Source organism: Opisthocomus hoazin, chromosome 22 (genome assembly GCF_030867145.1).
Source record: "Opisthocomus hoazin isolate bOpiHoa1 chromosome 22, bOpiHoa1.hap1, whole genome shotgun sequence".
Lineage (NCBI taxonomy): Eukaryota > Metazoa > Chordata > Aves > Opisthocomiformes > Opisthocomidae > Opisthocomus > Opisthocomus hoazin.
In genome coordinates, this window is record NC_134435.1 from 6,717,553 (window position 1) to 6,737,676 (window position 20,124).

General features: G+C 62.0%; 1 protein-coding gene across 4 annotated transcripts in view; it reads right to left on the reverse strand.

Annotated features, from left to right (window-relative positions):
• Positions 1-19,096, reverse strand: part of CAMK2A (calcium/calmodulin dependent protein kinase II alpha) — a 36,267-nt gene extending 17,171 nt beyond the window's left edge. For 2 of the 4 annotated variants that reach the window (XM_075441836.1, XM_075441838.1), the window contains exons 1-10: positions 18,884-19,068; positions 13,158-13,252; positions 8,767-8,826; positions 4,817-4,871; positions 4,418-4,483; positions 2,823-2,895; positions 2,343-2,445; positions 1,677-1,760; positions 970-1,064; positions 442-564 (exon numbers count right to left, since the gene is read on the reverse strand). In XM_075441836.1, coding sequence (XP_075297951.1) covers positions 442-564; positions 970-1,064; positions 1,677-1,760; positions 2,343-2,445; positions 2,823-2,895; positions 4,418-4,483; positions 4,817-4,871; positions 8,767-8,826; positions 13,158-13,252; positions 18,884-18,945 — 816 coding nt within the window. In that variant the 5' untranslated portion in view covers positions 18,946-19,068. Of the gene's footprint in view, positions 1-441; positions 565-969; positions 1,065-1,676; positions 1,761-2,342; positions 2,446-2,822; positions 2,896-4,417; positions 4,484-4,816; positions 4,872-8,766; positions 8,827-13,157; positions 13,253-18,883 lie in introns of all 4 variants that reach the window. The other 2 variants (XM_075441839.1, XM_075441837.1) reach the window with 2 other exon arrangements.
• Between the last annotated feature and the right edge of the window lie 1,028 nt (positions 19,097-20,124).

Below are 20,124 nucleotides of genomic sequence, written 5' to 3' on the forward strand. Positions count from 1 at the left end.
CTTTGGGAGCTGATGTAGAGTGAGAACTGGCAGCTGGGGTGCAGCAAAGGGGGGGGAGGATTGCTGCTGGGGTGTATGGATGGATAAACACAAGACTGCTCCCACCCTCCCCAAGGAAAGGCTCCCGCAGCGCAGCGTGACACCAAGAAACCAGCCCGGCCCCACCAGGGCTGGGAACACGCTCGTCCCTCCCATCCCCAGCTCCCCTGGGACACGCTGTTTGCATTCACACTCCAGGCTTTTCTCTGCTGTAAAGCCTCGGGGAAAAGGCTGCGCTGAGAGCACTGGGAGGAACCATGCCAGGAAACCATCTTCCCAGGATGGAGGAAAGACCCAGACAGCATGTCTGGTAACACGTGCTCCCCAGTGAGATGTTCCCCCACTGTGAACCCCCACATCTCTAGACCTTCGACCCCAGCGGGTGAGTGCCACCAAACTCACTGATATCCAGGGGTGCTTCAGAGCCTCCGCTGCCGTGATGCGCTTGGACGGGTTTATGGTCAACATCTTGTTGATGAGATCTTTCGCTTCGGGAGTGACTGTGTCCCACTCAGGGGAGGGGAACTGCCAAAGCAAAGGGACCGGGGTGAGAGATGGCAGGGAGCAAAGCAAGGAGCAGAAGCCCCTTTGCACGTGGGTTGGTTCTCCTGCAACTCTTTGCTCTTGCCCATGGGACAGGTTGGAGAGACAATAGCAAATGGAAAGAGCTACATGATGGGAAACTGGAGAGTAGGGGTGGAGAAAGAAAGGTAGAAGGCCCAGGACAAGACCCATCTGTCCTGCAAAGTGACCTGAAACGTGCAGTGTGTGCACTTGGGCACGGCAGCTTGTGACCCGAGCAGAGGAAAGAAACTTGCTGCTGTCTGCCTGAATTTGTCCTTGTTGGCTCTCTTGGAGCCGCGGACTGCAGCGTGGGGACAGCAAGACAGGGAAGACAGTGAAACGGGGGAGCAAGACAAACCCACTCACATCGTAAGCCCCAGCCTTGATCTGCTGGTAGAGTCGGTGCTGGTCTTCATCCCAAAAGGGCGGGTACCCGACCAGCAGGATGTAGAGGATGACGCCTGCCCGGGAGAGGAGATGTGGGATCAGTCAGTGGCAGAGAGTCCATTGCTGGAGGCATCAACAGACCCAGCCCGGGCACTGGCCCAACTCAAGCAGAAATGAGGGAAACGGGAGGATTTGCTCCCTGATTAAAAGGCAAAAGGCTTGCTGGTGGGTCCAGCGTCGTGCTGACGTGCTCGGCAGCTGGGGAGACACACGGCTCTGGCAGCCGCCATGCACAGCCCCAAGCCGGGTGACCCACCAGGGCTGGGCAATGCCTCCTCCCCATCGCGGGTGGAGGAAGGCTCCCCTGCGGCTGCAGCTATGCGGAGGCACTGCCTGGCTCCAGCGGCACCGCAGGGCGAAAGAGCCGGCATCTCCCCTGCCCGGGGGCTTTGGGTGCGTAGCAAGGGGGCTGATCCTGCGGAGGAGGGTGCCACTGGACTGGAAAGAGGGTGCTGCTCTGGGGACAGCCCAGGGTAATGTGCCACCTTTGGGGTCAATCCTCCACCCTGAGCTCCCTGAGACACGTCTAGCGGCTGTAGCTTGGGAGATGCCGGGTGAACAGCCTGCCTTATCCCGCGCTCCCCATCCCAGCCCGCTCCTGGCATTTCAGCCCCGTTCTGACTCACCACAAGCCCACAGATCCACGGCTTTGCCATAGGGGTCCTTCCGGAGCACCTCGGGGGACAGGTATCCCGGGGTGCCAGCGAAACCTGGGACAGACAGCCCATCACGCATGGCCCCGGCAGCCCCCACCCCCGCACAGTTCACCAGCAGCACCTGGTGCCCAGCCGGGCACCGCAAGAGCTGAGAGCCCTGGCCCTGCACACGGTGACATGGTGGGATGGGCATCCTCCTTCCAGAGACCTCTGCGACTCCCAAAATCAGAGCAAACTACAGCTTTCTGCCAGCAGCCGGCAACAGCAGCCAAACGCCAGGGTGGTACAGAAGGCTGGGGTGCTCTGACGTGCCCCTCCAGCATTTGGAAGAGGCTTTCCTCCTCCCCGGGGTCTCCCCTCGTTGCTGGCTTGTCCAGCTCACCAGGACATCCCGGTGACTCACCGAGTCCCTGTGGAGCTGTTTGCCTGTGCCCTGGATCAATACCAGGCTGTTTCCAGGGGCACAACTGGAGCCGTCAGCCTCCTCATCCTCTGTGCCTCTCAGGCTGGTGCTGCCTGGATGCTCCCGTAACCCAGGGTTCAGGTCCCGGGGACGTGCTTCCCTCCCAGAGCCTCCCCTGCCCAAACATGCCAGCGAGGGCTGGAGGATGCCCACCTCGGTCCAGTCCTACTCACCAAACCACGCTTGCTGGTCCCCCTCCACCTCGATGGCAAGGCCGAAGTCAGCCAACTTGACGGCGGCACCCTTCAGCTTGGATGCCAGCAGCAGGTTCTCGGGCTGCAGGAGGAGATGAGGGTTGGAGAGGAGTGAAAGCCCCTCGGGGGCTCTGCTGTCATGGGGGGTCTTCCCAGCACCAGACGGAGGAAGGTCAGGGCTCTGGATGTGTTCCCTGACCAGTTAATCCTGCTGTGTGTCACGATGTCCACAGACCCTTAGAGGACCATGGACTACAAGGACCTCCCTACCCCCTCTACCATGTGTTGTTTCACTCCAGAGCTGATCTTCACTCTGTAGCTTTCCAGAAGCTCCTACATGGCATTCTTCCCTGCTGTGATTCAGCTGCCCTGGAGGACCCTAGGCATTGCTCCACAGGGTTTTGAATCGCAGATGGGGTCCCCACATCCTCCCACAGGCCCTTCCCCTGCTGCTCCTACCTTCAGATCCCGGTGGACCACCCCCATCTGGTGGCAGTGCAGGACGGCCTCCAGGATCTGCTGGATGCAGTGGCTGCGGGAGACAGGAGAAAGCTTGTAGAAGTTTCCATCAAGGCAGAATTTCCTTAGATGCTTCTACCTGGCTGCATTTCACCCCACCATCCCTCTTCCCATCATGCTTCCCACCAGCAGCCCCACAGCACGGCTCATGTCCCCATCCACCAAAAGCCACACACCCATGGAGAGCAGTTGGCACCCAGTAAGACCCCACCAGAGCTACTGGTCACCCAGCTGCAGTGAGCAGGAGCACGGAGGTTACAGTGGAGCCCATGGGGTCCCTGCAGAAGCAACACCAGGGAGCTGGTGGAGACGCAATGCCAGCCCGGATTGGGTCTCCAGACCCAGGCAGAGCCGATGTGCTCCTCAGACGTAGCGCCAGCCCTCGCTTGGGCCCCATTTCCCTGGCCTCCTCTGACGCGGGTGGCTCTCGCTGCGTCTGTTCGCTTTAAATGTAGTTCATTAAACCCCAGCTCTGCTGCATGCGTGCGAGAGGAAGGGAAAAGGACTGAGGCGATGATCACTTCTGCTCCAAAACAGCTGCGTGCAAGGCAGAAGGTCTTCATTTACATGTATTTTATTTTATTTGTACGACACTAATAAGTGTATGGGCTGTAAGTGGATCCAGTGCAAGGAGCCCATTTAATGAGATCGCTTTCTGCCTAGAAATAAGTGATACTTCCATGCAGACAGAGGTAGCGTGGAGCTTACCATCCCCTTGGACATTTGTATGGGCTATGCCTCACTCACTGCAGCAAAGCCAAGAGGCACAGTGATACCTGGAGACTGGAGAGGGCCAGATCTTGTCCCCTCAATAAAATGAGGCTAATGCTGGTCTTGGCCGAGCTGCAAGGACCAAAGGGGTGGCTGAAATGGTACCCAGGCCCCTGCCTCTGCTGCAGGGTACCTGGAAAGTGCCAGCAGGAGTATGGGAGGGAGTGGAGCTCCAGCACATCCTCCCACCCAGTCTTGACTGCTCCTCCTTAGTGCTTTCAAGTGGTAAATGCTGGAGAAATGCTTGCAAAGGACTGTAATGCAGCTGCAAGGGGAAAGGGTGAGGACTGCTGGGTGTCTGCCCTGCCACGCTCCTGGCTGGGCCACCAGCCTGATGCTGGGCTTCCTCCCTGCCAGCCCAGGGACCCCTACTGTCCCCTGTCCCCAGCCTGGGGACCCCCCGCTGTCCCCTGCCCCGGGAGCCCCGATGCCTTGCTCCTCTGCAGGGAGGTCAGATGTGGGCTATGCCACCAGCCCGGGGGAAGGAGGATGCTGCAGGCGGTGGCTGGCAGCTGCCTGGTGAGGGGGGGACCAGCCCTGTGGTCACACACACACTTCTTGGCACAGGAGCTGAGTGAGTTAAAAAGAGTTGGGTTTTTTTTTGTACTACACATCTGGTTTATGAGTATGTGCTGTAAAACACCTCCCAGCATGGAAGGAGCTCATGCTGCAGAAAACCACATGCGTAGGACGCTGGGAGGGAGCTCATGGGAGAAGGGGACAACTTCTGTCCCCTCCAGGGCCCGGCATGTGTCCGTGCTCACCTGGCATCCGCTTCGCTGTAGTACTCCCTGGCCACGATGTCCTCAAACAGCTCCCCGCCGGTGACCCTGCGAGAAAACAGGGAGGGGGGTCACGCTTGGCCGTCTCAGTGCAGCAGGCAAGGGAGCTGGACTGATTTACAGCCCTCTCAGCCCTGGCAAACCCCCCCGAAATGCCGCTGCACCACACACGGGGGGAGCAGGGGGGGTGCAGGGCAAGGACCTGCCTTCTGCCTGGCTTGAGGGACCCGTGTTTGGTCCAAACCCTGCCCAAAAAAGGCTCGGGTGAGGTAGAGGACGGGGGCAAGCTCAGGGGGGGCTGCGGGGCTGCAGGGTGCATCGCCCCAGGGTGGAAGCACGCAGCTGCCAGGGGATTAAGAGATGTGTTGAACCATTACTCACAGGTCAAATATCAGGTAGTGGTGGCCCTCTTCGGAGATGCTGTCGTGGAGCCTCACTGCGGCAGAGACAGAAGGGTTACGGGGTACGCCCGGCTCCCACCCGCTCCCCGGGAACGCCTTGGCTCCCCTTTGGGCACAAAGAGGAGCCGGGGAAGGGCAGAGGGGGGGTCATTCCTCCTCCCTCCTCCTCTTGCTATTGCTGCTGCCTGGGTGGGGGGGCTCCCCGCTCAGTGGGGGACCTCAGCCCTGGCCTCAGCCTCGGGCAGCAGCGCAAGGCTCAAAGGTCACATCCAAATCAGGGGCTGCCCGGGGCTGGCTCCTGGCCGAGGTCCCGGGCAGCTGCCGGGCTATCTTGGGCGCTGGGCAGGCTGCAGGCACGGGTGCCCCAGCCCTCTGCCCCGTCGGGAGAGGTGCCCGGGCGCAGGGGGAGTTCAGCCAGGGCGCTGGGCTGCCAGCTCTGGCACCGACGGGGCTTTTTTATTTTCTGCTCACGACCTTTCTTTTCTCCTTGGGACGTCTCAAGTTGGGGATATCCAAGGATCACAGCGGGATGAGTTTCCTTCGGAGGAAGCGCTCTCCCGGCTGGCTCCTCGCCCCGATCATCACGCCGAGGGGTCCCCTCTCCCCTCGGGCACGCCTGGCCAGGTACAGCCGGGTGCTAACCTGCCATCCTCCAGCCAGCTTCTGGTTTTTCAGGCTTAGATCCCCGCTCACAGCTCAGCGGGCAGATGTGCAGCGAGGGGACAGGCACAGAAATAGGTAGGACGTATAAATAGAGACTGGGACAGTGTCCTCTGCCCCCCACCTCATTTTGTTCTGGTCTCCTTGAAGCTGTAAATATTTAACCCTTCCTCTCTGTTAATCTGGTTTCAGCCTGACAAAATTTTGAACGTCTTTGAGATCTTCGGAAACCAAGGAGGAAAACCAGACGTTCAGGTGAATGATTTTGTGGGAATTTTTGCTCCTAGCCCACTTCACCACAGCTAAATCATCTGAGTCCTCTATGGAAACATGCTCCAGGCTCGAGTCTGAGCCGGGGGAGACAGCAAGCCCCGCCGCCGAGCGCAGATGCTGGGCTGCATCGCTCTTATCTCCCAGGCCAGCAAATACCACTTTGCTGGTCCTACCCTCCCTCCAAGCTCAGCAGGCAGATCCAGCCACTGCCAAGAGCAAGCTGACAGCGGCATCGCCTCACCCCGGCCAGGGGATGGGGCAGAGCGGGTCTGCGGAGCCAGACAGCATCTTTCCTCTTGGTGTCTCTCATGGTCTTGTCTACTGACACAATTTTCTCATCTTACTCCCTGGTTATCCTTCCCCACTGCCAGTCTCCATAGACTCTCCTGCTATCCAACACCAGTAACTGCTCCCTGTTTTTCTCTGACACATAATCCCAACTTTTCTGCCTTCCTCTGCTGGAAGAAACACATTGCCTCCCGTTTCATCTCGCCCGAGAGGGATCGGGTGTATGGTGCCTGGGATCCCGCAGAATCCAAAGCGTTCAAAGGGGGATTAGGCCAGTTCGGTGCGGATAGGGCCAGCCTAACTATAAGCAGATGGTCTGGATACGTCCCCTGCTTGGGGAAGTCCCAGCGCCTGTGGCTGCCAGCAATCAAGAAGGTATAAGAAGGAGCAGCCACTCTAAATATAGCCTGAGCCTGTAAGTATCTGTTGCTGACCGTAGTCAGAAAGAGCCACGCTGGCCAAACCAGCTCGGTGCCGAGAGCCGAGGCAGGAGCAGGACACAGCTTTGGGACTAAGGGTCAGAAGATGATCGGCACCCAGAGTTAAAACCCCAGGGCTGGGGGCAACCAAAGTTTCCCCAATAAAGCAAGAGTTCCCTGCACGGACACACAACTTTGGGAAAGGGCAGCTCTCCCTCATACGTTGCCATGGATGTGCTGCGAGGTCGTGGGGACCCGGACCTGCCCTCGACCACCCGTGCATGACTTTCTACACAAGCGTCTCCGGCTGGCACAGTGCAAAGCACAGGTTGGTTCCTCCAGAACCGCAGCACCGCATTCCCATGGGAGACGGCGGGGACCCACCTCGCTGAGGGAAACGAGTGAGGGGCCAGCAAAGCCCCTCAGCAGCCAGAATGCTTCTCCCAGGGAGGGATGGAGAGGGGTTTTCTGTCGCACCATCCCCATGCCTGTGGCAGCCATGGCTCCTCTTCCTCTCGTTAGGGCTGATCTGCAGCAGCAGAGCTCGTTCCAGCTCCTGGGTGGGTAATTAGCTGGCTTGTGCTGCAAGCAAGTGAAGCTGCAAGCCCAAGTTTCCAGGCAGCAGGAGCAGTGGGGGGTGAGGGTGTGGGGTGGGGGAGTGGAGAAGAACCTCCTGGGTATAAATAGCAGCTGAGATGGGGCTTGTTAGGATTTCATGCCATTAACCCCTTCCAGCCCTGTGCAGCAGGGTTGCTTGAAGCCTGCCATCTCTGCAGGTCACGGCCAAACAGCAAGATGTGTTGCAGGGATGGGGGAGAAGGCACAAGGGGGCTGAACCACAGGACAAGGTGTTTCTGTCCCCAGAGACCACACCAGCCCCATGGGCAGGTGACGAAGAGTAAAGTGAGGAAGACAGTGATAGGGAAAAGCTGGGGCCGGGCTGGGAGCCCAGAATGCTCCAGCTGCATGGCCCAGCTACCATCCTGCAGGTCGTCCCAGGGTGGGTTCCTCCATTTTTAGCATTTTTTGGTATTGCAGGGCGTTTCCTTCAGGTGTCTGCAATCCCCGGGTGTATTTTAGTGCAGAGGAAAGGCCTCGGCTGCTGCTCGGACCAGGACCCCAGCAGGGCAGCTCCTGTGTGGGGCATCGGTCCCGTCGGAGCCGGAGCAGGGCCAGGGGGAGGGATGGTGGCTGGATCCTGTGGGATCTGGTGCCCCGGCAATGCAGTGGAGACCTGCCATGCCACTGTGTGCTTGAGACAGATGGAAGCGGACAGGCTTTTTCCAAATGAATTATTTATGGGCTGGGAGCCGCATGGCTGGTCCCAGCGGCCGGGATCTGGCTCCCCAGATCTGCTGCAGCGGGATCCAGGCCGCCGGGAGCAGCGAGAGGACCAGCTCAGCCAAAGGGGAAACCTCCCAGCTGCTGGATGCAAGGGCTGCAGAGCTCCTGTCCTACCCCCAAACGCTTTCTCAAAAGCTGCAGGATCCCACTAGGGTCAGCACATCCCAGAGTGCCGTGGAAGGGAGAGGGGGTTCATCCCCAGAGCCACAGCACTGGGCACTGTGCTCCTGCTCCCGGACCATCCCTGGGGACCGACAGCCTGCATCAGCATCACTCTCAGGGCTGGGGTTTGGGATTTTTTTACTGCAGTTTTCTCCCCTCCTCTCTCTCTCTCTCTCCCCTTATGGTTTATTTTTGTCTTTTGCAGGGGCTCAGGAGTTTTCCTGAAACAGCTTTTCCGAAGGAGGCTACTCTCAGATGGACGGTCGGTGGGAAAGTCTTCGCTTCCCCCCGCCATCGCTCCTCCTACACGCCCCGCGCTGCTGCTGCTGCTCCGAGCTGCAGCCGCTTTTTGGAGCATGCAGAGGAATACAGCACCCGAGGAGGGGGGAGAGGAGTAAAAATAGTCCCTTGCAGCCTACTGGGGCCCCGCTTCTCCCTGAGGGAGCTATGGCCAAATGGGTTAGGTAGGACCTACTTTAATCCCCCACGCTCGGTGGAGGCCTTTCTTCTCATGACCCCATTTGAAGACGCTGCCTCCTGTGAGGAAGAGGAGGGATGGCTCTGCAGATCAACAGGGCAGGCTGCCACTGAGCCCCTTCTCCATCTCCGGGCTGGTGGCCGGAGCGTGAGGGAAGGACAAACAGCCCATGCTCAATCATTGCTGGGGACCCCCAGCCGCGGCGGGGGCACGGGAGGGCAGGCGGGCAGCAGAGCCAGGCACCGAGCACCAGCAGGTTTGCCCGTCTCTCCGCCTGGCACGCGGAGGGGAGCGGGGTGCGCTTACCGATGTTGGGGTGCTTCAGGAGGCGGCAGATCCGGGCTTCTCGTTCCAGCTTCTGGTGATCTGAAAGAGGCAACGGCCCTGAGTTAGGGTCTGGGGAAGGGAACAGAGCACGCTCAGCCCCTGCCGTGCTCTCTCGGAGGAGCTGCCAGCGTGGGAAACCTTGGGGGGATGGAGCAGCTGGCAAGGAGCAAACCTGCCCTTTTGTTTTTTGCCAAAGAATAACAGGTTTGGGGACACATTCAGCATCGGGGCCAGATGGACGGTGTCCCTGCTCGGATGTAGCCCCCAGGCATCAATGCCATGGGCAGTCCCGGGCTATGCATGGTCCCTCGCTCTCCCCTCTTCTTCTCTTTGGTGACCAAGTCCCCACCACCTCCCAAAAACCCCAGAGGTGCCTGGGTTATATCACTGCCAGCAGCGCCTGCTTGGTTTTCTCTCATTCAGCCAAGCACAGGCTACCAGCAAGGACATTTCTGGCCCCGCATGGTACAATTGGAACAGTCAGAGATGGAGCCAACCAGCAAGGGACCTCAAGCTGAAATGGGGCTATCCGCTCTGCTCCCCCTCTCCACCCCCAGCCTTTTCACACCGGGTCTTTGCTCTCCTACATCGCAAAACCCTGGCTCTGACAACTCACTTTGCTCTGGTGCCCATCTCCAAGCAGGCAGCAAACTCGGCATTTGCCAGGCTCGGGGATGTGAGACAACGCAGCTCTGGGCAAAGCGAGTTCAGCTGAGCCAAAAAAGCCTCCACCCTGAGGGAGCCCAGAATGAATTTTTGGATAGTTTTGGGTTTTTTCCCTGCCTCTGCACTTTTCTGCCTCCTTATACCTGACCCAGCCACCTTGCATGGAGGTGCCTTGTCTGGAGGCTTTTCGTGCTAGCAGGAACCCCGCTGCCGGGGGAAGCGAGGATATAATTAGGGCTGCTCGTCTCTCAGCGCTATCGCTGTTACCTCGCAGGTTCACACCCCAGAGTCTGACTCTGCATCAAACCAAACCCGGGAGTCTCCGACCGCTGAGACGCGAAGGCGACGCAGCCCCTTCCCTGCGGGGGCTGGAGCCTTCCCCAGGGCTCGGTGCCCCCCGTCCAGCGACCGCGGGGCTCGGCTTGGTGTGAGTTTTGCAGCCTGTGCTGAGATCCAGGAGCAAAGGCTGGGACAGCCTCGGTGGCCTCGTTCAGCTCCCCACAGCGATCCTCCCGAGTGGGGACAATCTCACCAGGGTGGGACGAGGTGACAGGGAGCCGTTGGGGTTTAGGCTGTTGCTTTTCGCAACCGAAATCCATTGTGGGCTGGAGGACAGGGACAGGATGGAGGGACAGTGTGACCAGTGTGGCAAACACTTCTCTGGGGAGCAAGGGAGCTGCTTTCTGCCTCCTTTCCTGCTCCTGCCTGATGGTGATCTTAGGTGAGTCACTGATCATCACTGTCTGCCTCAGTTTCCCGATCTGCAGGCTGGAGTCGAATGGCCCATAGGGAAGCCCAGCATTGCTGGTGTCCAGTAAAGCTCCTTTGCTTGCTCAGAAGAGGACAGAGATCACAGCAAAGGGAGATGAATGCGACCCCGGGAACGGACCGGGTCCCAGCACCGCTCCGTGTGCCGGCGCACCGCTGCCAGCCGAGCCTTCGGCTGCACAGGAGCGAGCGTGGGTGCTGGCGGGGGGGCTGGAGGCTGCCCCATCCCTTCCCCACCATCAGCCACCCGACTCGGCTCCCGCTCCCCAGCAGTGCCGGTGCCCCCCCAGCTGCCCCCCTCTTTGCACCCTCTCAATCTGTCGCCACCAAAACGCCTGTGAAGGCAAAGCCCGGCACAGGCGGCTTGGCGGGGAGCTCGGGCAGGCTGGTGGGGTTCGGTAAACTGCAAACAGCACGGGGAGGGCGTGGGAGACCCGTGAAAACCAGGCGAAATGCAAAACGCATCGGGGAGCTTAAAGGGGGGCAGAGACGGGGTCCCTCTGAAGCAGAAGGGGAGAGCAGCGGGGACCCAGCGGCTACCAGGAGGGGCTGGGAAAGGTGCTTACCCCTACGGGGTGAGGGGTCCAGGGACCCCTGTGCAGGGATGCCCGGGCAGCCCCCAGCAGCGATGCCCCAAGGAACCCCAACACACCCAGCCAGCCTTCACGGGGCGGAGGAGGCTGAGGTGCCTGCGAGGCTCAGCGCCCGGGGACGCAGCCCCGGAACCCCGGCTCTCCCCTCGGCACGCCCCGGTGCGTGAGCATCGGTTGGAAAGGTCCCAGGGGAGGGTGGCCATCGTTCTCCCGGGTGCCACGGGCTCCGCTGTGTGATGCAAGGGGAAAAGCTGCCTGAAACGAGCCATCCGGCACCCAGGGAGCGAAGGCAGCCTCTGCTCCATCCAAGGCTGCGGGGGTCCTGCTCGGGTGGAGACTCCCCGCTGTAAATGCCCAGCAAGGACGGGCTGGGAGCAGGGCAGAGCCCAGGGCTGGGTCTCCGGGTCTGTGGTTTCCTCCGAGCATCACATGGATACAGCCTGCAGGCTGGCGGGGGACCCCCCTGGTTGCGCAAATCTCCGTGATGCGGCTTGCAGGAGCTTTGCGCATCGGTGGGACAGACGGACAGATGGACAGAGGGACAGCGGGTTGTCCCTCCGGCAGAGGAACCCTGCCGAGCTTTGGGGGTGGCCGCCATGGGTCGGAGCATCCTCCCACCCCCATGGCACATCCACCCCGCAGTGAAGTGCTGCTGGGCACAGCCAGCCGTGGCCTCGGCCCCTGTCCTGCCCCACAAATCCAGCTGCTGCCTGGACCCAAAACCTATTTCTCCAAAACCTCCAGTTTCTATCCCCGTGTTGGCAGCCGGGAGGATGTCTGGAAAGACCGTGGGGATGTTTTCTCACCTTCCTCCTGACCCTCCAATCCTCCCTGCACACTTTCCCTCCTGCCCGTCACGTGTGACACAGCTGGTGGCACGTCCCGGTGGGGATGTGTCCCTTCGGGGATTGCTCCCAGCCTGGGGAGAGCCACCCCCCCACACCAGCGCTGCAGAAATAGGGGGCTTTCAAGAGAAGACGATGGAGAGGGGTGAACTGCCGGAGCGGGCGCGCGGAGGCAGGGGGGAGCGGAGGAAGGCGGCTCAATCTGCTCCTCCATGCAGCCCTGCCAAGCCAGAGGCGTTTGCTGCCCAGCCCACCACCAGCCCCAGGCAGGAGCCGAGTGCCAAGGCCGGCACCGCACACCCTCCCCGGAGCCCGGCCGGCTGCCCGGGCTGGGAGCCTTCAGCCTCGGAGGAAGGGGATGGTCCGCATCCTCGAAGAAGGGCAGGAGCTGGTGTTGGGGGGCAGACGAGGCGGCTCGGTGTCAGTGCTGTGCCGCTTTGGCAGCGCGGCGGGAGGGAGATTGTGAAGCACTGGTTTGATTTGAGGTCAGAAAGGAGTTTGTCGCTGTTTTCTGCATTTCATTTTTGCCTTCAGAGGTGAGCAGCGGCATCAGGGAGAGAAATCGAGGGCGAGAGTTAATTAAACCCTCCCAGCAGGGCGCTCGCTCCCAGCACCCATCCTGCGCTCCCTAATACACCCAGCCAGAAGGAGCTGGAGCCAGGGACACGGCAGCTGCTGTCCCACCTTCTCCATCCTCCTCAGCACAGCTCCTCTGCCAGCTGCCTGGGACAGAGGGGTCTCTGCCTCGGGTCAAGGGCTGCCTGAAGCTATTCCATGCCAGCTCGGCTCAGCCTTGCCCGGAGGGGCAGCCAGGACAGACCTGCCAGCATCTCTTCCAGCAGCAAAGCAGCCAGCGTGCTCCACCGGAGCGATTAATTAGATGCCAGCAAGGGGTGAGGGCCCATTTCCAGACAGAAATTAAATCAATCCCCCACCCAAAGGACCTTCCCGATTCACTGCTGTAGGTACACGAGTAGCGAAATCCGCAGCCCCCGAGGGTGGGGACAGGGGGGTCAGCAGGGCCCTCTCGGGGAGGTGATGCTCCCAAAATAACTGTGCTACCCACAGCCCCAGGCTGGCAGCAGCCTGACCTGCGGCAAGGCTGCAGCCATCATTTTGCTGCAACACGGCATACAGGGTGGCGGTGGGTTCTCAGGGGGGGGAATGGGGTCCTACGCTTCCCTGGGCAGGTTGGGGTGCGAGAGCCCCCCAGAGCCCTGGCACAGACGGGCTGTGGGTGCGTCCCCGTGATCGGACGGGATTCGGCGAGCAGCCACCGAGATGTCGCCTCGAGACGTTGGTGCATTTGACCCCCATCCATCAGGGAGTGCAGCATGTACCAGCGTAGATGGGGTGCGGTCAGGGGGTCCCCCCACTGCCCATCAAACACCCCCCGCCTCGCCGCACATCAAAGGCATCATCCCGGCGCGCTCCAGTGGGCAGAAATTCCCGGCTGTGCAAACCCCGCTCGCCTCCCAGCAACACTCCCAGCACCCACCTCGAGCAGACAGCTTCTTGGTGTTGATGATCTTGGCTGCGTACTCCTGTCCTGCCAACACCTTCACGCATCTCCGGACGATGGAGAAAGCGCCCCTGGGAAGGCAAGAAGCCGGAGGGAGAGGTGAAGGGCTCGGCGCCGGCGAGGGCACGGCTCAGCCCTGATGTGGCTGTGGGGCGAGGGGCAGCCACAGGCATGGGGACAGGGATGGGGATGGGGACGGGTGCTGGCTGGGGAAGGGGCTTGGAGGAAACACGGAGGGTGGGCTTCCCTGCACCCCTCGGGGATGGTGGGTGCAGGCACAGGCAGACTTGAGGGTGAATGCAGGACTCGTCCCTCCACGCTCCCTGGGACACCCCTGGCATCGTGCGCCTTTCCTCCTCTCCCTCCCAGGCTCTGCCCTGCCCATCCCCCCGCAGAGCAGGGGCAGGGATTTGCCGGGGGGATCGGCTCCCGAGGGAGCTGCTGCCAGGCAGCGCTCGGCTGCTTCGCTTCTGTCCGTGTCCGCGTCTTCGCGTGCTCCGGACCTCGCAACCACAGCGGCACATCGCCGAAGCCGCGGGTGCAGGCGAGGGGTGCAAGGTCCCCCCAGCTGCAAAACTGTCACACGGGGGGGGACAGCCCACGAGCAAAGGCCACTGGAGCCAAGCAGGACACGGACCGACAGCGCTGCGGCTTGCACACGCGTGAGCCAATGTGCCAGGGTCTCCTGAGGCATGGCAGGGGAAGGAGCACGGGGGCTTGGGATGCTCCAGAGAAGCCCCTCCACCCTGAGCTCTGCCAGCTCATTGCACTGGAAGCGTGCCGGCGCGGCGCTGGGAGCTGCGGCATCGCACACGCGCGCGCCCGCACGCAGCCCTGCTGAGCACAACCTTTGTACCAGGTTCCCTTTCCTGCCAAACCTCTCCAATCGCTAAAATAACAACTATCAAAAGCGATCCCACCTCCCGCTCCACCTTCTCCCCGCTCCCCGTCACCCCGCTCCCGCTCCCTGCCGAGGAATAAAAGGCCGCGGGCTGGCGAGCGGCGGCGGATAATTGATTTTACTGGTGGGGGCGGGTGGAGATGGGCAATTTGGGTTTGCATGTGATCTGCGGGAGAACAGGCGAGCGGCGGGGTGCGCAGGGATGGGGCTGGGGCCCCGGCAGAGCCGGCAGCCCACGCGCCCAGCGCCGCCGCGCAGAGCATTGCTCGCGGCACGTGCCGGGCGGGAGCCGGGGAACGGCGTCCCGGCGTTTCCCAGCCTCCCCATCCTGCCATTTAATCCTGGCTGCTGGAAGAGCCCGGCTAGTAGCATTCCTGTAGGCGGGGGGGGGGGGGGAATTAATAGCAAAGGGGGGGAGAAAAGCTTCGTATCCAGCTATCCAGCTTGCCGTGGGTGGGGGAGACCGAGCCATCGCCAGCCCCGCGGTGCTGCTCTCCCCATCCCGCCAGGAATCCCGCACTGCCCGGGGTCTGGGGGCTCCTGTGGGTCCCTGCAACCCGAATTGCCGCTTTTTTTTCCGAAAGACGCATGTGCTGCTTTCGCAGTGCCGGGAAAACCCGCAGCAGCGAGTGTGGCAAGCAGGGAAGCCCCCATGCCCACCACCCAGCTCGAGGTTCCTAACCCCGCTGCAGGGTTTCGTGGCAGGACCTGACGCAGGGTTGGGGGGACACAGGTGTCCCAGACCCCCTGGAGGCTGGGGACCCCTGGCCACTCCTGGTCCCACAGCCGTTTGCTCACCCATTTATTCCAGCTAAACCGAACGGCGGGGAAGGGGGAGCCCCGGGAAGCGGGGTGCAGAAGCCGGGGACGGGGTGCACCGCGCCGGCAGAGCGGAGGGTTTCACACCCCCGGCTGCAGCTGTGGCTTTTGGGGTCCTCTGAGCCTTTTTAACAGAAATCCAGTGTCTGTCTGCGCTTCGTGAAGCACAAGCAGGACGCCGTGAGCCCAGAGGGTGGTGGTGTCGTGAGGCTTTGGGTGCGGGTGCAGGACACCCAGGGGTACAGCACGCTCTCCATAGCCCTGTTCCAGTCCCAGTCGGGTCCTTCAGGGGGTCTGTGCTGGCTGGGACCCCCCACATTGGGTGTTTGACCCCACTGGGCATTTCACAGCAGCCGGGCTCTTCTCCCTGCACCTGACTGCTCCCAGACCCATGTGGGATCTTCCCAGCCTGGGGGAAAAATCCCCCCTTCGCTCAGTATACCTCCAGCATCTCCTTCTCCGCGAACGCAGGCACCCCCCGCACACTGGGGGCTCACTGGGCAGCGCGGGCAGCGTAGGGGGTGCCAGGCAGGGAGCTCAGCCCCGTTTCACTGCAAGAAACCCCTCTGGGAGGAGACATGTCCTGTTCCCCGGCCGTGGGCAGCAGTGTGGGTCCCTTGCTCCCTGGGGTGCTCCTCTTTGGATGGGGCTGACCCCAGCTCTGCGGGCTCGGAGATGGGCCATTCATCCCAGATGAGACAGCATCTCTTAATTTTAGCACTGGACAGATATATCACCCACAGGACCACGGGCAGGGTCCATGTCCGTGTCCCACCCCCCTGACGGCTGCCATGTCAGAGAGATGCTGGACCCGCAGCCCAGCAGCCAGCCCTGTTCCCCCAGCCCTGAGCTCTCACACTGCTGGGTCCCAGCCTTGCAGCCCCCGTCCCTTGGTCCCCCGGGCCAGGCGTGACCCCCATGCCCTGTCCCCACGGCCTTGCCCCCACCAGCCCGAGCAGGGGCTCTGCCGCCGGGATGCTCCGCTTCTCCCTTTTTCACACCTTCCCTGCCAGCGCCGGGCTGCGCTGCTGCTGCCCTCCCTCTCTTCAACACCTCCTCCTCCTCCGAGGCATCGCATCTCCTTTCTAGAGAGAAGCGTGTGGGCTGGGGATTTTTTGTTCCTCCATAGATTTTTTTTTTTTTTTCCTTTTTAATAAAACCCCTCTCCTGCAGCTCCAGGGGCGGAGGGGCTGATGGTACCGCTCGGCATGGTAATTGTCTCCAGCCTGTCCCTGAACCTGCTGCGGGGGCGGATTCGGAGGTGCCGATGGAGCTGCACTTCATGTTTGTCCTACTCTGGGGGGCCGTGGGCAGGATCCTCTCCCTGTCCCCCCCGATGCTGTCCCCCACCCTCACCCCAGTCCCCTCCTGCAAGCGGGGGGGGTCAGAGCAGTTCCTCACATGCTCAGCTTCACCGGGGCTGCCGTGGGAGCAGGTTTTCCCCAGCTCCGTGTCCCCCCGCTCGGGGTGGATGCTGTCCCCACGCCCAGGAGGTGCAGGGATGCGCCCAGGGCTGGTGCTCTATGGAGCAGGCTCTGCAGACCCCCTTGCCCACCTCTGCCCTGTTATGGTGCTACCATTAGGCATGTGGCATCTTCAACCCCTGGCTAGCCTGGATGTCAGGATGGGTGACAGCCAAGGAGATGGCAATGGAGCATGCTGGGCGCAGCAGCCTGGCACCCAGCACCTCCTGCCAGACAGGCCTGGGGACACCCCATGTCCCCTGCTGCAGACAGTCCCAGTCCATTGGAGACAGCAAACTCAAGAAGGAGAATTTCTGCTCCGAGCCCCTGCGGGACGCTGGTGGTCCGGGTGGGGGACACCCATGCTGCCCACCCTGCCTCACCCCTGCCGAGATGCCCCCACCCCGACCGGCAGCGGGAGCCTCTCGCCGGGGTAGGAACGCCACTTCCCACCGTGAGCGGCTGCTGCAGCAGAGCAGAGGTGCTGTGCTTCGTCCTGGTTTCCCTCTCCGAGCCCACAAAGCGGAAATTTCCCCATGGGAAGCCGCTGATTTTTGAGTGTGCCAGGATGCGCTGGAAACCATCCCGGTGGAAAATCCCCAACCAGCTCCACGGCACCTTGACCAGCCCGGTGAATCCCCTAACGTAGGGGTGAGCTTCAGGGCTACAGTGGTACCTGCCCTGCCAGAGCGGAAGGGAAAGCTGTGGGATGCTCCAAGCTGGGGATGCTGCCCCGAGCTGCGCTGCCCCTGCGTCACCCCGGGAGGGTGGGTGGTCCAGGCTGGTGCGATGCTGGCAGGGGTCTGGCAAGCTGTTGTGCCAGCTTCGCTCCTTTATTCATTAATGTGTTAAAAAGCATCTGTCAAAGTGGTTTTACAACATGGTGCCAGGCGGTGCGGGCAGCCCCTGGGTCTGGGTGCTCAGCCCGCCATGGTGGTGCCCACCTAGCAAAGCATCCAACCCCAAACGCGTCTGAGAGCCCTCCTGCTCCTGGCCTGCAAGATTTCCTCCACATCCCCACAGCCGTGTCTGCCCAGCCAGGGCCCAGCAGCTTCTCTGCGGGCACCCAGCAGCCTGCCCACCTCCTGCCCACCTCCTGCCACCACCACCGAGCCTCAGAGCCCAGAAAAGCCAAGAAACCTCTGGAAAAAGCAGGTCCCAAATGCCACCTTGCCAGCAGCACCCCAGTGGGTGCCTGCCCCCCTGCCCGCTATGCTGGCTGGGACTGTCCCCGCTGCAGGGACCTGCCCCCTGATCTGCTGCTCTCCACCAGCCATCCCAACACCGAGGGGATGGACATGCGTATTCCTGGGACTGGGGGTCCGCTCGCCTCCAAGGAGCTGCACTTCGCAGCAACAACCTGGCCCCCCCATTTGGCTGGGGCATATTCGCAGCACTCAGCCTGGCACAAAGTCTTCCCCTGTTTCAGCCTCTTGCTTTCTCCATCTTTGTCCTCTCCTTTCTCCCTCGCCCCCGTTCCACACGCCCACGCGCGCGGGCGCACGTTTCGGCACAGGCTGCCCTGCGCCCGGGCGACGCGGGGCTGCGGGGCTGGACCGAGCGCCCGTGCCCATGGAGGGGCGAAGCTGCCCACCCGAGGCACCGGCACCAGCCACCCGGCACGGCACCCCGAGCCCCCCACCACACCGCTGAGCCGCCCCGAGGGGAACGCGGCCGCACGCCCCAGATTTACACGCCAACTCCGAAAAAAAGCCACAGGAACCAAAACACAGGCGCACGCCTGCTCACTTCTGCGCCCGCTTTACAGCCACACGCTCGGTGAGACGCGGAGCATCCCTCTGCCCTGCTCACCCCTGGGTGCTCGGTGCCCCTCGGGATCGCCTCGCCGGGCACGGGCGGTTCTGTTTGCACGCACATACACAGCCACACGCACCCTGACCCAGGCACAAGAGCTGACACCCGGACCTGCCGAGCCGAGCGCTCCCCAGCAGGAGAGCCGGGGCTGGCAGGGCTGTGGCTCGCCCACAGGCACTGGTGCTGGGACAAGGGCAGGGGTGGGAGACACCCCGGGTCTGCCCGAGAGCCGCCAGGATTCTCTGGGGATGCCAGGCTGGGCTTCCCGTGGAACCAGCCGAATCCTGGTGAATCCGTGCAGAGAAATTCCCTAAAGAAATGTGAGGGGTGCTCGTCGCCTCGGCATTCCTCCTCGGCTGTCCCGACCCTCCTCCCTGCTGGAGAAGTTCCCAGGGGAGCCGGCAGCCTCCTCTTTCAGCAGCAGCTTTTCCATAAGAGGGGCAGCCGCCCCCTCCCCAGGCAGCTCCAGCCCCCCAGGGTGACCCGAGCCCCCAGCTGAGCACCCACCCGCAGCCACCCGAACTCGGGAAGGGACGGAGCGCACAGGGCTGGGGCTGGCAGCCCCCATCCTAACCCGAGTCCCCTCTGCCGCTCCCCGGTGCGTTTGCTCCGTGCCCGTCTCTTTTTCCCCCAGCTCCGGCCATTCCCAGCACTTCTCCAGCCGGGACACAGCTCCGAGCATCCCAGCCTCGTCTCCAACTTACTTGCCCAGTTCCTCGAAGAGCTGGTACTCCTCGGTGAAGCGGTTGCAGGTGATGGTGGCCATCCCGAGGGGCTGGAAATGCTCCCTCCCCAGTGCGGAGTTTGGGACAAGCAGCTCTCCTCTCGCTCCCTCCCTCTCCGTGTGCTCCCGGGGCTCTCTCCTCGCCGAGGTAAATAAGGGAATATGTTTGATTGACAAGCCCAGAGATAATGATGAGGGCAATTTGTCTTCTCAGCCTCACAAGCCTTCGTCAGCATCCCCGTCCCCATGGCGACCACCGCTGCCAGAAACGCCCTGTTTCTGTTGCCGGGGCAACTGCTTCCCAAACCCGTGGGGACCAGGGCCCTGCTGGGGACCCGGCCCCAGGGGCTGCCCGGGGGTCACCTGGCTGCTGCGGGGAGGGGGGGAAAGTCTAAAAAGCAAATATTAAAGGCAAATTAAAGGATGTGGCAGTGTAGGATAATTGGGGCAAAAAGGGTTGCCATGGAAACCGTGGCTTCCATGTTGCAGGAGGATGCTGTCGCCCTGGCAACTGCCTTTCTCCCCCCCAAAAAAAAAGTACAGCCCCTGCTGGTGCCCGCAGCGGCATCCCTCGGGGCCTGGGGGGCTGCGGGATGGGGGACACGCTGGGGCGGGTCAGGGTGGGTGGGAGCAGATGGAGCAGAAGTGTGTCAGGAGAAGCTGGAGAAACCATGGCAGGTCCCCAGGTCCCCAGACCAACCTGCCATCAGCCGGGCTCCCTGGGGGGTCAGCCCCGATCACTCGGGGGGGTGGGGGGGGGCTGGCTGTGCCAGGAGCTGCTCCCTGCTCCCCCCTTTGCCCACCAGCTTTCCCCATGGGCCTGGGGCTGCCAGGGGAGCAGGACCCCAGGGTCCCCCCCCCACCTTGGGGCAAGCAGCTTGGCCGAAAGCACAGCCAGAGGGAGAGAAAAAAGGCTGTGCCCCGGGCTGCCGCTCCCCTGCAGTGCCCAAGCCAGAGCAGAAAGGGGGAGGGGGTTCAGAGTGGGGTAGGAGGAAGGTCTGCCCTCCTCCTCCTCAGGCTTTTTGCTGCTGAGTTGCATCTCCACTGCATTTAACACAAAAAGTACAGAAAGGGCAATACAAGTAGAGTAAGGAGGTCCAAGACTGCAGAGGAGAGGTTTCCCTCTGAGCCCACCTTGCTGCTGGCACCCCTGGCAGCACCTGTGGGGCACCCAGCACCCTCTCCTCCATCCACACCACCCCTTGCGCCCTCCCACCTTCT